The sequence below is a fragment of the Symphodus melops genome (assembly GCF_947650265.1).
Source record: "Symphodus melops genome assembly, chromosome: 8".
In the NCBI taxonomy this organism is placed as follows: Eukaryota; Metazoa; Chordata; class Actinopteri; order Labriformes; family Labridae; genus Symphodus; species Symphodus melops.
The window spans coordinates 8860686-8874714 of record NC_136698.1 but is presented as its reverse complement, the minus strand read 5'-3'; the positions used below and the strand labels follow the sequence as shown (position 1 = coordinate 8874714).

Genomic DNA, 14029 nt, shown 5'->3' with positions numbered 1-14029 from the left:
TTTATGATTTCTGATCTTTCCTGTCACCTGCCTCCTTTCATCCCACAGAGTACTATAGTCCCTCACACTGACCTTGTACATACGCTATTGCTCAAACTAAAATGCATGACTGAAAATGACAGGTAAAACCTCTAAATGAAGTCCTTCTATAGCTGCACAGGTTTGATTAGTGTAACATAACGCCATCAAAGAGTCTAAAGGGATGCATGCATTATTTTCTCCTTTGCAACAGTTAACTCGGTCTCCTCTTTAGTAACTCTTGTTACCTCCATCTCAGCATAATGCTCCTTCATGAATGATAAGAGAATGTATTTCCTGTGGCAGTGTCCTGGTGTCTTTTGGATCTCTTGGTCACGCCACAGTCAGATCAGACTCTTCTCTTTGCTCCTCAGTGTGTCCCGTCTTCTCTTCCCCGGATTCAGACTGTTTCTCTCTCTCTCTCTCTCTCTCTCTCTCTCTCTCTCTCTCTCTCTCTCTCTCTCTCTCTCTCTCTCGCTCTCTCTCTCTCTCTCTGGCTCTCTCTCTCTCTCTCTCGCTCTCTCTCTCGCTCTCTCTCTCTCTCGTAGCATCTCTCAGCATATGAGTGTAAACGGTTGGTTTTTGTTTAAAAGAAAAAGAAAAAGAATCACACTATTCAACCCAGCCCCCTCCTCTCTGTCAGCACGACCTCTTGGCTTTCTGAGCAAAATGAAAGCAGGTTTTGTCTTGCGAAGACTGTGGATGGAAATGTGCACCGATTGTTTGCATATGTGGACTTGAATCTTCAGAAACTTCTGCATTACGCAGTCAACTGCATGACATGATAGACACATTGAGCTGATTCTTATCCCATGCTATGTACAGGAGTTTGATCTGGCTTTGTTGAAGTATCATCAGATATGATCGTTTTATGTTGTTGTTGCCTATCATGTCAGGTGCTGGGCTGAGTAAAGTGTAACTCTGCTATATGTTTTGTTTTGTTTGTTTGTTTTTTACTTTTTGTGCAATGTTCGGTCCACTAGTTGCTTCGCACTTTATTTGTGACTTCCTGGCTCTTGAGCAGGGACTGTTCTGCCCGATGTGAATGCTGACTGTTTTTCTCCTGATGTATCCTCGGGAGATATTTTCATGTCAAAGAAAAAGATGAATTCTCTATTTTCCTTTGTAAACTATATTTTGCCTTGTCTTGTTCTTTTATATCTGTGAAGATTTTAGGGGATGCAAAACCAGAAAGGGCTTACTCTAGTGCAGCTTGCGCTCTGGTGTTGGAAAGGAACGGCACTTCGAATGTAATTCTTAGTTGGGTGTTTATCCTCCTCACGAAAACCGCCTAAAATCTGAGCAGTTCACAGTTCTTACACTGATACTGATTTAGCCTTAGGAGTTATCAGTTACACTCGTGTAGCAGTCTGCATCTTGGCTACAAATACTGGAACTACAGGAGTGCAGGAGGGCACCAGGGTCTAACCCCATGAAGTTAGCATTCAGCTTTTATGATGTGGAAAAGAAACAAATGTGGTTTCATCCAATTGAGATCCTGTCAAACAACTCCAGTACGCCATGCTTCATCTACCATAGAGACTGGCAGCTGAAAGCATTTACTTCAAGGCAAAATAGAACAAAAATGTGGTACATGAAGCAGTGGATACTGAAGAAGAATTATTAGTGTAATGGCAGATGTGCCGAGGGATAGGATGCTATTTGTAGGTTGTCACAGGTTTGTGAACATGGTCATTTAGCAGTAGCAAGAAAATAGGTAAAGATTTGAATTTGAACTCAGGCAGCTAGAAAAGTTTTACAGAAGAGGATAAAGCCAATGTGAAAGTAAAATCAGAACTCTGAGATTCTGTTTCAGTTTGATTCCAGGCTTCATTTGCAGAAGAGTTTCAGGGACTATTTTGGAAAAGCATGTAATTTCAAATTCTGACATAAATCCCATGAATGAATTTGAGAAACAAGTCTAGAATCTGAATGAAGTCCAATATCTGCGACTTTTCTGGGTTCATAAATGACTGTGAACCTCAAATTCCATATTTCATGTAGACTCTCGCATGAACAGCGCAAGTTTGTCTCGTGTGAAATGCAGAGTTTAAGCAGTAGAAAATGAATTCAACTTTGCAAACAGATGAGACGAGCAAATCGAAAGGTATATTTTCTGCATTTTGTAGATTATCTATGTCTTGGCTCATCTGCTTGTTTTGGTCTGAGACGACATTTAGCACATTGTTTAGGTTGTGTTGAAAAGCAATGAAGCTAAATCTTGTTCCAAACTGAACAATCAGATGAGTGAAGCTCACGCAGCAGGCCGTCCTGTTTTTAAAGTTTTGTCCTGTGTCCCAGGCTGAAAGGAGTCCCCGCTCGTCTTTACTGCTTGTTCCCAGATTGTTTTAGGTCTGACTTAAATCTCCCTTTAATAACACGGGTTTTCTAAGTAACTCTTCAGCTCTCTCTGGATTAAAAAAAAAAAAAACAGTTGAAGTTCCACTATAGTGAGAATAACATTATATTACTGTTGTCCTGCAAGTTGTAGTAAAAGATCTGTAGCTATTTCTTTGTTGCCATGTGATTCTCCCTATGTGACCATTTTTTTTATAAGATGAAAGAAAATCGTCCATTAAATTGAATGTGGAAGACAGACTTTTTCTGAACCTAGTCTTGATTTGCAGAATATGCTGGAAAAAAAACGTCTGTCATTTTTCAACACCGCAGCTTGTTGCTGTGGACATGCATGGTGTTTTAATCCTGTTGTATATTGTCTTTGCTATTGTTTCTATTTTGTAATCTGTATTTCCAAATGCAAAGTTTCGAAAATTATTTTGGATATGTGCATGCTTGTGAAATGTTCAGGATGTTGATTTCCACTAAAAGCTGTTGAGTTTGAAAAAAGTTACGTCTGTTACTTAAAATCCAATGTTTGGCCTTTGTTGCAGTGTAGCTATTAAATAACCGTTACTGAATGTATTTCATTGAGCACTTCTCCAGAAATGTAAAGATGTATTAACATGATAAAGTAGTTCCAACCGTTGTTTGAATAGCAATTGACTAGTCCAGGAGATTATTGATGCTTCTGGCCTTTTGGGATTTAAAACATTTCTCTCAAATTCAAAATGTCCTTCTTGACAAGGTTGTAAGAAAAGAATCAGTATTTGAAACTATCACATCCAGTGTTATAGTCACAAAAAAGTAAAATCACAGATTTTTAATAAATGGCATAACTTACCAAAGTTCACATGTATTTATGAGTGACAGTTACATTTACAAAACCATATTTCAATAAGTCTAAATTCTAATGTACATATACATCGGACAAATACTCTGTTAATATCATGATTATTTTTTTTATTATAGACCTTACTGTTCTGTCAGGAGATCAACTCGTGTTATCCCCTTTTTGAGTCATTTCAAACACGAGTGATTGACCTTTTCGAATCATCTGCAGGTTGGTGTCACGTATTATCCCAGTTTTCTGTTGGATATCTTTCCCAGAATCCCCTGAGCTTGGTTGATGTCATCAGAAAGCTATCTGAACCTGCCGGGCTCTGTAGGTGTCAAAGTCCTCAGGAATAGTGTCTGGAGAAAAAAAAAAAGAAGTGAGTCCCTTCTTGTTTAGTTTAGCATCAAAACATTAATCCACGCAGAAATTGTTCCTTTTATTATTTCTATATTTTCATTTATTGTTTGTGTAATATCTAAAAGTAAAGAACACGTTTAGACCTCTTAATGAATTATTTCATTTAAACACACAAGTGAGATGTACAGGCATGCTGGTCTCTTCCACGTTTTCTTTTCTTTTTAGTTTTGTTTTTGTTTTTTTTCAGGTGTGGAACATTTTTTTGTGAGTTGTGAAATGTAATTGACAAAGTTGGAAAAAACGTGAATCAGCGTTGCAAACTTATCCTACCATTGCAGCGATAACGCAGGTTGGCCCAGATGATGTTCTCTTGGGAGAAGCAGAAGACTCCTAGTCGACCTCCTCTCATTGTGGTGTCTATAATGACTCCGGTGTCCGCCACCATCTGAGGACCTTCATAAAAACGAACTCTGCGAACCAACAAGATAGCAGGTAACATCCGCACAGAAAAAAAAAAAGATATACATTTCTAACTAGATGTAAAAGCAGTCCCAAGAAGTTTGTTTATGTTTTGGTACAGTTTTAATGTTTGTGCTACACGAGGCTAAACATCATGAAGAAGAACAGAGGTGAAACATCCTGCAAACAAGTTAAACCAGACAGTACCTGATGTATCCATCAGCAGGCCGGTGTTGGAGGAACCAGCGATAAGAAGTCTTGTCCTTCCAGCCAACGTTGCGTGAGTCCTTCCAGAGGAGTTTGACCTGGTCACTCGTGTCTCCCGTGTGCCACAGAGCGTTCCTCAGGTTCTCACCTGGACCTGTGTCGGACTTGACGGCCTTTATAAAAACAGAAACAAGATTAAGTCTAATCCTCTGGACTAAACTTTAATGTTCTCTAAACCACTTATCATGGCAACAACAACCAGAGTTAAGATTTAGCCATGAAGCTAGCATAACTGCTGACAGTGTTAAACATTATGATAGGGAAGAAAGGTATAAATCATAGCTAATGGTTAAGGACTAACCATGACATTAGCAATCATTGAGTCGAACGTGATGGAGTTATCCAGTAAGTCAAATATCACTTAACAGTTACCCAGCCTATGTTGCTGTTACTTGCTTTTACAAAGCCATTACCATATGATTTATAAACCATTATCAAAGGCATTTAATACATTTTAAACGATAACCTTATCAAGTTTAAGTGACTCTTAAAACTGAACTGTAAAAGCTAAATTGAAAGAAAATGCATGTTTGCATCTGTCAGTGAAACAGCAGTCGACCTCAATCTAAAGGTTAGAATTTGAGCAGGACTGTTTTTTTTATTGTGTTACATCCATAGACTACCTTGAGCTGTATGCCCGGCTCTGCCACGGCTCTGAAAGGGTTTGCCTGCCAGTAGATCTGTTCCACCTGCTTCCACATGACCACATAGAAACTGGAGCTGTCCTGGTACCCGAAGATAAATCCTGCGTAGTCGTCATCTGTTACCGTATTCACATGAAACGTCCCTTCGAAATCCACTCCGCTGAAAGCAGTGTAACCTGGTGGTAAACACAGGTGTCAGTGGGCAGCTCAAAGATGCTGCTTTTTGGTACCATGTCAAATTAGTGGAAACTTTGAACCTGATATTTTGATCTTTTTTAACCTTTATTTAACCACAAAAAGTCATTGATTAAAAATCTCTTTTACAAAAGCATCCTACAAGATGATCCTATGTTTTCTGCCTTTATTACTAAAAACCCTGAAGCCTAAATGTTCCTTCTAAATATGTCCAAACATAAATCAATCTCCTGTGATTAGCAACACTACTTTAACCCTTCAGTGTATTCTATCTTTTAGTTAGAACAATTTAAAAGAGTGGTATAATGTAAATTATTTTTCCTTTAAAAAGTTCGACCGTTAGATTCACTTACTCTATTACTTAACTTTAAGCTTTGCATGTGTATGTATGCACATTTTAAACATTTGTACAGTTAGCTTGTTATGTGGCATCTCCCCCAGGTTTTTCCAAATAAAGTTTACCTTAAGGACATAAAAACTTTATTTTTTTTTCTGTATGTATCTCCTGCTCACTGTATGACCAGTTTTCCAAATTCATAGACTAAGTCTAAGAAGAGCAGTTATGTAATGTTCTCACCAACGGCCAGCCCAGGATCGCTGTTCATAGTCTGCACGATCTCTCTTCCCTGCACAAAGAAAGAGATCAGATTTATGGAAAATGTGCAGCGTTTTGGGACACACAAAAAATATGAAGCTAAAACGGAAGCCAGCACTTAACCTGGTTCAGCACCACCCAGTTGGGATCTATCTGTGCATCTCCCTCTGGGTCTAAAACAACAGTCTGGTATTCCCTGAAGTCAGTGAGGGTGACCTCCGCATTTTCAGGACAAACATCAATGGTGTCCACTATGGTATCGTTGTCGAAATCCTTCTCACAAATATCTCCCACACCGTTGCCTGAGAGGATAAATAATTAACAAAAGCACTATATGGAAAAAAAGGTTTTTTTTCTTTACTAAGCTAGCAAAAGACCCACCGTCAGAGTCCTCCTGCAAGGGGTTGGGAATCAGACGGCAGTTATCAGGTCCAGGCGGCAGCAGGTCTGGAATGCCATCATTATCATCGTCATCATCGCACTCGTCTCCCTTGCCGTCCTTGTCTGTGTCCAGTTGGGAGCTGTTTATGACAGCCGGACAGTTGTCTCGAGAGTCCTGGTGACCGTCTCCGTCACTGAATGAGACACACTTTCATTGCCACATGCTGATATTTGAGGCCAAAAGGCTCATGACGATTGGATTACTCCAAGGTGGCACCTTACCTGTCTTTGTTAGTGTCACAGGGGTCTCCAATCAAGTCGTTGTCCACGTCCGTCTGAGAAACATCGATACAGATTAGAATACAGTTTAAAGTATGTCTGATACACCCTGGACGACTCTTTAACAACACTGCAGGGAGGAAAGATGTTAATCCATTTTACACATTCTTGAGATAACAGCTGTATTTTTGTTGCTTACTTTATGTGTGAATTTGTTTCATTTGAGACCTGATCAGTATGAAGACAGATTTCTGACCTGCTCAGGGTTTGGAACATAAGGACAGCTATCACAGGCGTCTCCCACTTTGTCTCCATCACGATCTTTCTGGTCAGTGTTGGGCACCCTTTTGCAATTATCCAGGTTATTGGGGATTCCTGAGATTGAAGTGATTCATTCAAGTAGTCTTAATCATGTTCTTGGTATAAGAGCTTTAAATTAACAGCATTAAGAGCATGGGTTAGCATGTTTTCAAACATCGGCGTTCTCGTTCTTACAAGCTGTGAAGCATACTGAATCACTGTCACATCTCCTTTTAAACAATCCGGACAAACATGTTTTATAAAAATTCTTCTGGTTGGTCAGTACATTTATCTCTCTTTAAATAACCTTGATGAGACATTAAGTCCTAAATTTCCTTGAGGGAGTCATCTCAAAAGGATCAATAAAGTTCAGTCTAAGTCTAAGAGGGAACTCAGAGATGTGAAGGTCATTTACATTTTTCATTTGTTTTGGCAATGCCGAGCTTAAAGGGATACTTCACCCATTTACACAAAACTGTGTATCATTAGAAACATGGTAGTAGTGTTGAATGGTCGTGAATCCAGCCCTCATTTTGCCCTGAGACGAGAAAAATATGTTTTTCTTTGCCTGGAAGTTTTCTTCATGTGATGCAATATGACGCTTTTTGCATCACATGAAGAAAACTTTCAAGCAAAGAAAAACACATTTCTCTCGTCTCAGGGCAAAATGAGGGCTGGATTCATGACCATTCAACACTGCTAACATGTTTCTAATGATACACAGTTTTGTGTAAATGGGTGAAGTATCCCTTTAACTATTGATAGACTCCTCTAACTTTACTTCAATCCACTTTGAAATTGAGGATCTGTCATTAACTAATCACAACTAATGTCAATATTTATCTATAAGAAAACTAAATACCTACCATCACCATCGATGTCTTCATCACATTCATCACCAAATTTGTCCACATCTGTGTCCTTTTGGTCGTTGTTTTTGACGGCCCTGCAGTTGTCACAAGCATCGCCAAAGTCGTCTTCGTCAATGTTCCTTTGGTCCACATTAGGCACCAACACACAGTTGTCCTGTAAAGAAGCTTTTTTAGTCTCTGAAAGTTAAGTGGCATTTTAAAACAGACCTTCGCTGGACTTATGTAGATTTGTGTCAGTTTTTCAAACTGAACCTGTGTGTTGGGGATCCCATCCCCATCTGCATCCTCATCGCAGGCATCTCCAGCTCCATCTCTGTCAGCATCTTCTTGACCAGAGTTTGGCACTGTGAGACAATTATCCTGAAAGGAGAAATCACTCACTTTGAAGAAGAAATCATGAATCAATACAAGAACCAAAGTTAAAAAAAAGGTATTTTTGTCTGATGCTTTTCAAACCCCAAACCACATCCTTTAAAAGACTGTAGTTCAACTTTGTTCTGATGAAGTGTCATTGAAAGTGAGTTTTAAAAATCATGCAATGGTGGTATTACTGTACCAGTATGAAAACATACTGTGCACATCCTATAAAACCACTTCTCAATAAGAGATGTAAATATTCTTTGCTGGTGACTTAATTAGGTTCAGTGTTGTTTCTGAATTTGTTGGTTTTTGTGTCTGTTTTTGATCATAAATGAGACTCACCTTGTTGCAGTTTCTCTCAGGACAGTCTAGTTTCTCATCAGGGACACCATCAATGTCAATGTCCGGCCCGCAGAGGTAGCCATTACCGGCCCATCCAACTCCACACTGCGGAAGTTTAAAGTGTTTCATTTTATCCAACACTGTTTACATCAGCCCTGTTGTGCAGTGCAAACACTATCACATGATCCTAACTGTTCCGACTGACCTTTGACTTCACTTTATCTGACACCAGCTGTTTGACTGGGATCATTGCATCAGTGAATGAAAATCATAAAATAAAGGGTTTGAAATAAATATTTAAACTATATAGACTTTCTATTGGTCCATGGTAACACACAAAAAGATACTAATATACAACATTTTGAATGAGTGAAAAATGTAAATCTTTACTCTCTTCAGTCATTGAAATTCTTCACTCTTTGTGGCTGCAAAAATTGTGACGTGTCCAATTTCTTACCAAGAAATACAACTTGAAGCAAGTTTAATTTCCTCACCTGACACTCGATTTTACCCTCTCGATGGACGATGCACTCAGCGCTGGAGTGACAGGGGTTTGGTTGGCCATCCCCACAAGCTCTCTCAGGCTTACAGCCACGCCGCTGATCTCCAACGTAGCCTGTCTTACAAGGACCACACCTGAACGATCCCTGTGGTACACAATGGAAAGGAAAACATGTATTTTGTAACACATGTGTTACCTGCATTAGTAGTCTTGTAGTTTTAAACTTCTAGAGAACTTTTGCCTCGGCTAGTTTTACTCCTGGCTTGCCTCCATTAAATGTTAAAAACATTAAAAACATTCATTCAATAATGACATAGTGAACACTGACAGTCCTTAAGACATCTTGCTGTTGTTCGTACTCACAGGTGTGTTCATACAGACAGAGTTAGCCACACAGCCTCCATCGTTAGGGCCTTCACACTCATTGATATCTTTGCACACCTTGATTGGACAAAAACACAGATAGAGAAATCAACAGATTATAGACTATTCCAAACTAGGACTCTTACAAGGAGATGGACAAGTGGAGTGATTACAGTGAGTAAGATGTTCATGATACAGACCAGTGCACACAGTGAGACACACTGTATACATACATGTAGATCACAGAGAGGGGGTGCTGCTAATGAATGTAAGAAGGAAGAAGGTGAAAATTGATTATGTTTCGCTGTAGGAGGATGTATTTCACACTACAGCGTCAAAATGGGGTTGGACAAAAACCTAATGCTCAACTAAAGCTAATAAATTAGCACTTAAGTTAGAATATTTTATTATACACACATATTCCCCATTTCAAGCCTGAATAAACACTCAAATTGGTTAGTCAACTTGTGTGTATATTTATTGATCTTAACCTGTTTGTTGGCTTTGGCATAGGCAAGCCCAACACCCTGGACCTGCGGGCCGGTGTACCCAGCAGGACAGGAACCACAACGGAAACCAGGGGAGGTGTTTATGCAGCGTACACCCATGTGGCAAGGCATCACCATGCACTATTGACAACAAAGATACAGAAACAACAAAGGTAAGAGTTAAGACTTTCCATCAACATTATAAATCTTGTTCTTTATCTAATGCAATAATTAGAGAACTTCCACAGGTTGACCTAAAGCTCATACAGTCTGTTTTGAATCCATCATAATGTTGTTTATTTTATTTGTTTAATTTAAGCAGTTCAGTGTAGAGAAACACTTTGTTTAAATTTTGTGTCTTTACGTTCAGTAGTTTAATAGCTATAAAAGCAAGAGACGGGGTCACTCTTTGCCCTCCACTGGAGTATTATTTTCGTAGTTTCTTTCTGAATCTATTTATTCAACCTAAAATAATTGTAACATTTTCTAAACATATTTAAAATCCTATGACCAAACTATATTACCCATACTGCCGGTGCACTGACTTATTATATTTCTGTGTACCTCATCCACATCAGTGCAGTGGGTACCGTTCCCCTCCATGCCATCAGGACAAGGTCCACACTTTATACCCTCAGGTGTCTCCATGCACTTCACCCCTGGGTGGCAGGGGTTGGGAATGCAGGAGGGACGAGGCTGCATTCCTCCCATCCCTGAAGACAGAAGAGGTCAATGTAGATATGAAAGCCAACAAAGTTTGCTCCACGCAAAAAACGTTACCCTCAAACTGTGGGAAAATGTCTCATATGATTTAGAAGCTAAATGGATGAGAGGTTTTGACAAAGTGAGCTTCAAAGCAACAGGAGCTCGATACTAACCATCCACCTCATCAGATCTAAATGAGCCATGAAAGCATCCTGAGCATCCCAGTTTGGAGGCGCTTTAAATTTCCTCCTGCACTCACATTGCACACATTGTATGAGAAACATGAAATCGGCATCAACACGTTCAGCAGATTTTTTTGGCCTGGAAAATATAATATTCTTCCAATAGCTGTTCTGTTTTGACCTCAAAATGAATCATTTTAAATGTCAGTTTTAACCTTATTCTCTCTGAGATCAGACTCCCCCAGCTGTCTGTTTATTGGCGGCTTATATATCCTTCTGCTGCCCCTTAAATGTTCCCCAGGAGACCCCAACCATAACACTAATGGAGTACAAACACATTCAAATGTCCCTCTTACACATGAAACATATAGGACATGAACATAATACCATTCATACTGACTGATGTATGATGCTCATGAAATGAATCCCTGTATTGTATACAGGGATTGATGCAGGATTTGAGACTGATGAAAACCTCTGTATGGTCCAAGCTTTGAACTCGACTATTGTTAAATGATCTAATATTGACCATGAACACGTGCTGCTTTCTTTCAATGAAGTGCTGATAAGGGATTCTGTTCGTCTGGTAAACTCACCACAGGCTTCACACTCCATCACCGTGTTCTTCAGGAAGACGATCTCTTTTATCTGCAATATTCAACAATCGAATAATGAAGTTACTTCTGTTTTCGGAAGCCATCAAACTGTATTAAGACATTTATTGACATTATTACCCAAAATTAATGTGTCTCCTTGCTTAAATATGTTTTTTTAAAGCAGATCCTTCAGGATAGAAGTCACTAAATCCATAACACAGTTTTTTTTTACCTGTTGTTTCAAAAGCTCTTTAATCTCAGCCAGCGCGAGGTTCGTCATTTTAATCTGACTGATAATTTCTCCATCTGAAAAAAGTAATCACAATCATTCGAGGTTACAATACCATGTATATAAGCAGCTGGTTTGCCTGATGTATTTATAGAGTTTATAAGAATAAGGTGTAAAGACACATATTAATAAACCCTAATCTTCCCGTCTTTTTTCTTTGAAGCTGTTCAGTGATGGTGTAATATAAGTAATGGATACATTTTTTGGTAGTAAATTGGATGACAGGTCTTTGCACCTCATCAGTTTCCTGTTGGCTGAGCTACTGGAAGCAGAAGCTCACAGTGGACATGGGGGGGGGGGGGGGGTTAAACACACTTCCTCCAACATGATCCATTGTGCGTTAAATACCTGACGTTCCTCAGCCACCGCAGGCCTCGTTTGGATCTACTGCCCACGCATTCACTGGAATCAGAGATGTTTTCATTGCGGTCGTAAAATGAATTTTCCAGATATGGAATGATACAGATTTTGTGGGAGTTATGTTTCAAAGCTTGTGAGTTACAGGAACTGAACTCTCCCGTCGTTTAGTGTTTTGTACCCTCCTATCTGGACTAAACACCTGGTAATTCTCAGAGTTTGTGGTAATTCTCTCTATTTCTCAGTTTTTACAATAAAGTATAATTTGTTATTCAAACATTTTACCTAAATTGTAAGGACAAGATGTCAAGATTCCCTGAAGGGAAGAAGCTTTATTATTTTCCCAACAGGATTAGACTTTAGATATTCACATGTGAACTCAACATGCTTCTTGTAATTGACCTGTAGTCCCATCATGTCCAGCCCCTGATCACTTTGACCACTACCCCTTCCCCATCAGTAGCAGTATGAGGGCAGAAATCCCCTGAGCATGAAGCACAGGAAATGTGCTCTTTCCATTAGTAGCAGCCATGTTTACTGAATGAATTCAACAGCAGAGAGAAGAGATACCAGGAATAAATCATCCTCACTGCTAATGTAGTCTTACATCACATCTTACAACTGAGACTTCATGCTGATTGTTTTTCCACATTGTGAGGCAAGAACAGTGGTGGCAAAAGATTAAAACTATTTCTTGACACATGTGACCTCTGTAATATTGATTTGATTTCATAATCTGTAAACATGTTGCTCTGTTTCTTTTCTACAATTGTCATTTATAAACTAAACTGTCCTGGATTAAAAATACACAATAAGGGCTACACATGTTAGAGCCCAAAATGTAACAACTACTTGAAATGTATATGAGCCGAAATGTTTAAAAAGAAATAGTCGCAAATGTAACAAGATGTTGCCGGACCCAAAACATAGTAACTTTTTTATTACATTATGGGTCAGGCAAAATATTTTTCTCCTAATAATGTAACATCTTGTTACATTTTGGGCAAAAAGTTGCTAGTTTTTGGGCTCAGCATTTTGATAGATTATTGACACTTAGGTTTTTGTTACTTTTTTCACATTTAAATAATTTCATGCATATATACTGTATCTCTTTGGTAATTTGGACTCCTTTATGCTTCTCTGGCAACATCTTGTTTCTTAATTTTATGCTTTCCGATGTGATCAACCCAAAGCCTAAATGATATTAAATATTGCCTCCATAAAACCTTGTTCTCACCTCTCTGTCCGGCCGCAGCGTGTCCTCCCATGCACAGCACACAGGTCAGCACGACAAACCTCAGCATGGTTCAAGCGGAGGTACTCAGCCTTAGACTCAGCGCTCCTGAAAACCTTGTTCCAGCAGACGCTCCTCTCTTTTGGTTTTTATACCCCCCCTCCACCTCCCCCGCCCTGGCTGACATCCCTGTCCTTTCCCCCAAAGTTCCTCTACAAATTTTTAGGAATTCTAAGAAATGGGAAAAGGAGTTTGCATAATATATAAATGCCTCACCTTTAATAGATGCATTTGAACTCACAGTCATTTTAGTCATTTTGGGATTACTGTACTGGGGCCTTCGATTTGGAATAGAAAAGGTTTATGGTCAGTGTTGGTTTTGTCAGGTGGTTTTTGCTTCATTAAGTTGTGAAGTTGGCTGACTTGTAGTCTTGTTCCTCCACTAATACTTTTTTAAAACATAATTCAAGCTTGTTTAGATACATTTACTTTAAGGTCACTTGTCTGCTTGCTTATGAGAAGAAACAATTTTAATGTTTTTTTACTTGGTTATTATCATCTTTATACTTTACTGCAGTATGATTTAATTGTCCGTACATTTATCTCCCACGTTGCACAAGATAAACCTATCTCAGCTTGTATTTAACCTCTAACCTTTTAACAAAGAAAAATATATTTCAAAAGATTTTCAAAAGGCTTCCATATCTTAAAACGAAAACCTGTTTACTGCTTTATAATTACAAATGTATTAGACTGAGTTTGTGTGTGTGTTTGCACATATGTGTCCATCTATCTGTGTGTGTGTGTGTGTGTGTGTGTGTGTGTGTGTGTGAGGGGGTAATGGATTCAACAGATGTTGGTCACATTCCTGACACTGAATGTTTTGGGAGTTGTTGGTCCTGATCACTTTGATAAGCTCTCATCACCTCCTCTCTCTCTCTCTCTCTCTCTCTCTCTCTCTCTCTCTCTCTCTCTCTCTCTCTCTCTCTCTCTCTCTCTCTCTCTCTCTCTCTCTCCTCTCTCTCTCTCTCTCTCTCTCTCTCTCTCTCTCTCTGTCCTTCTCTCTCTG

General features: G+C 39.2%; 1 protein-coding gene across 1 annotated transcript; it reads right to left on the bottom strand.

Moving 5' to 3' along the window:
* Positions 1-59: 59 nt before the first annotated feature.
* comp (cartilage oligomeric matrix protein) lies at positions 60-13098 on the bottom strand. Its single transcript, XM_079350315.1, has 19 exons — positions 12964-13098; positions 11313-11386; positions 11081-11132; positions 10162-10310; positions 9601-9738; positions 9110-9187; positions 8739-8891; positions 8245-8349; positions 7795-7902; positions 7537-7696; positions 6627-6745; positions 6374-6426; positions 6092-6285; positions 5834-6012; positions 5693-5741; positions 4900-5096; positions 4217-4389; positions 3881-4020; positions 60-3549 (listed from the first exon to the last, which is right to left on the bottom strand). Exons 1-19 carry the CDS (start codon positions 13028-13030, stop codon positions 3491-3493), a joined length of 2247 nt encoding a protein of 748 aa, XP_079206441.1. The 5' UTR covers positions 13031-13098; the 3' UTR covers positions 60-3490.
* Positions 13099-14029: the final 931 nt, after the last annotated feature.

Excerpts from the sequence above, each read along its gene's own strand:
- comp (XM_079350315.1), bottom strand. The coding sequence starts at position 13,030 with ATGCTGAGGTTTGTCGTGCTGACCTGTGTGCTGTGCATGGGAGGACAC. Across the intron at positions 11,133-11,312 it reads AAGAGCTTTTGAAACAACAG|ATAAAAGAGATCGTCTTCCT; the intron begins GTAAAAAAAAAC and ends TGAATATTGCAG. Across the intron at positions 8,892-9,109 it reads CTGTCTGTATGAACACACCT|GGATCGTTCAGGTGTGGTCC; the intron begins GTGAGTACGAAC and ends TGTGTACCACAG.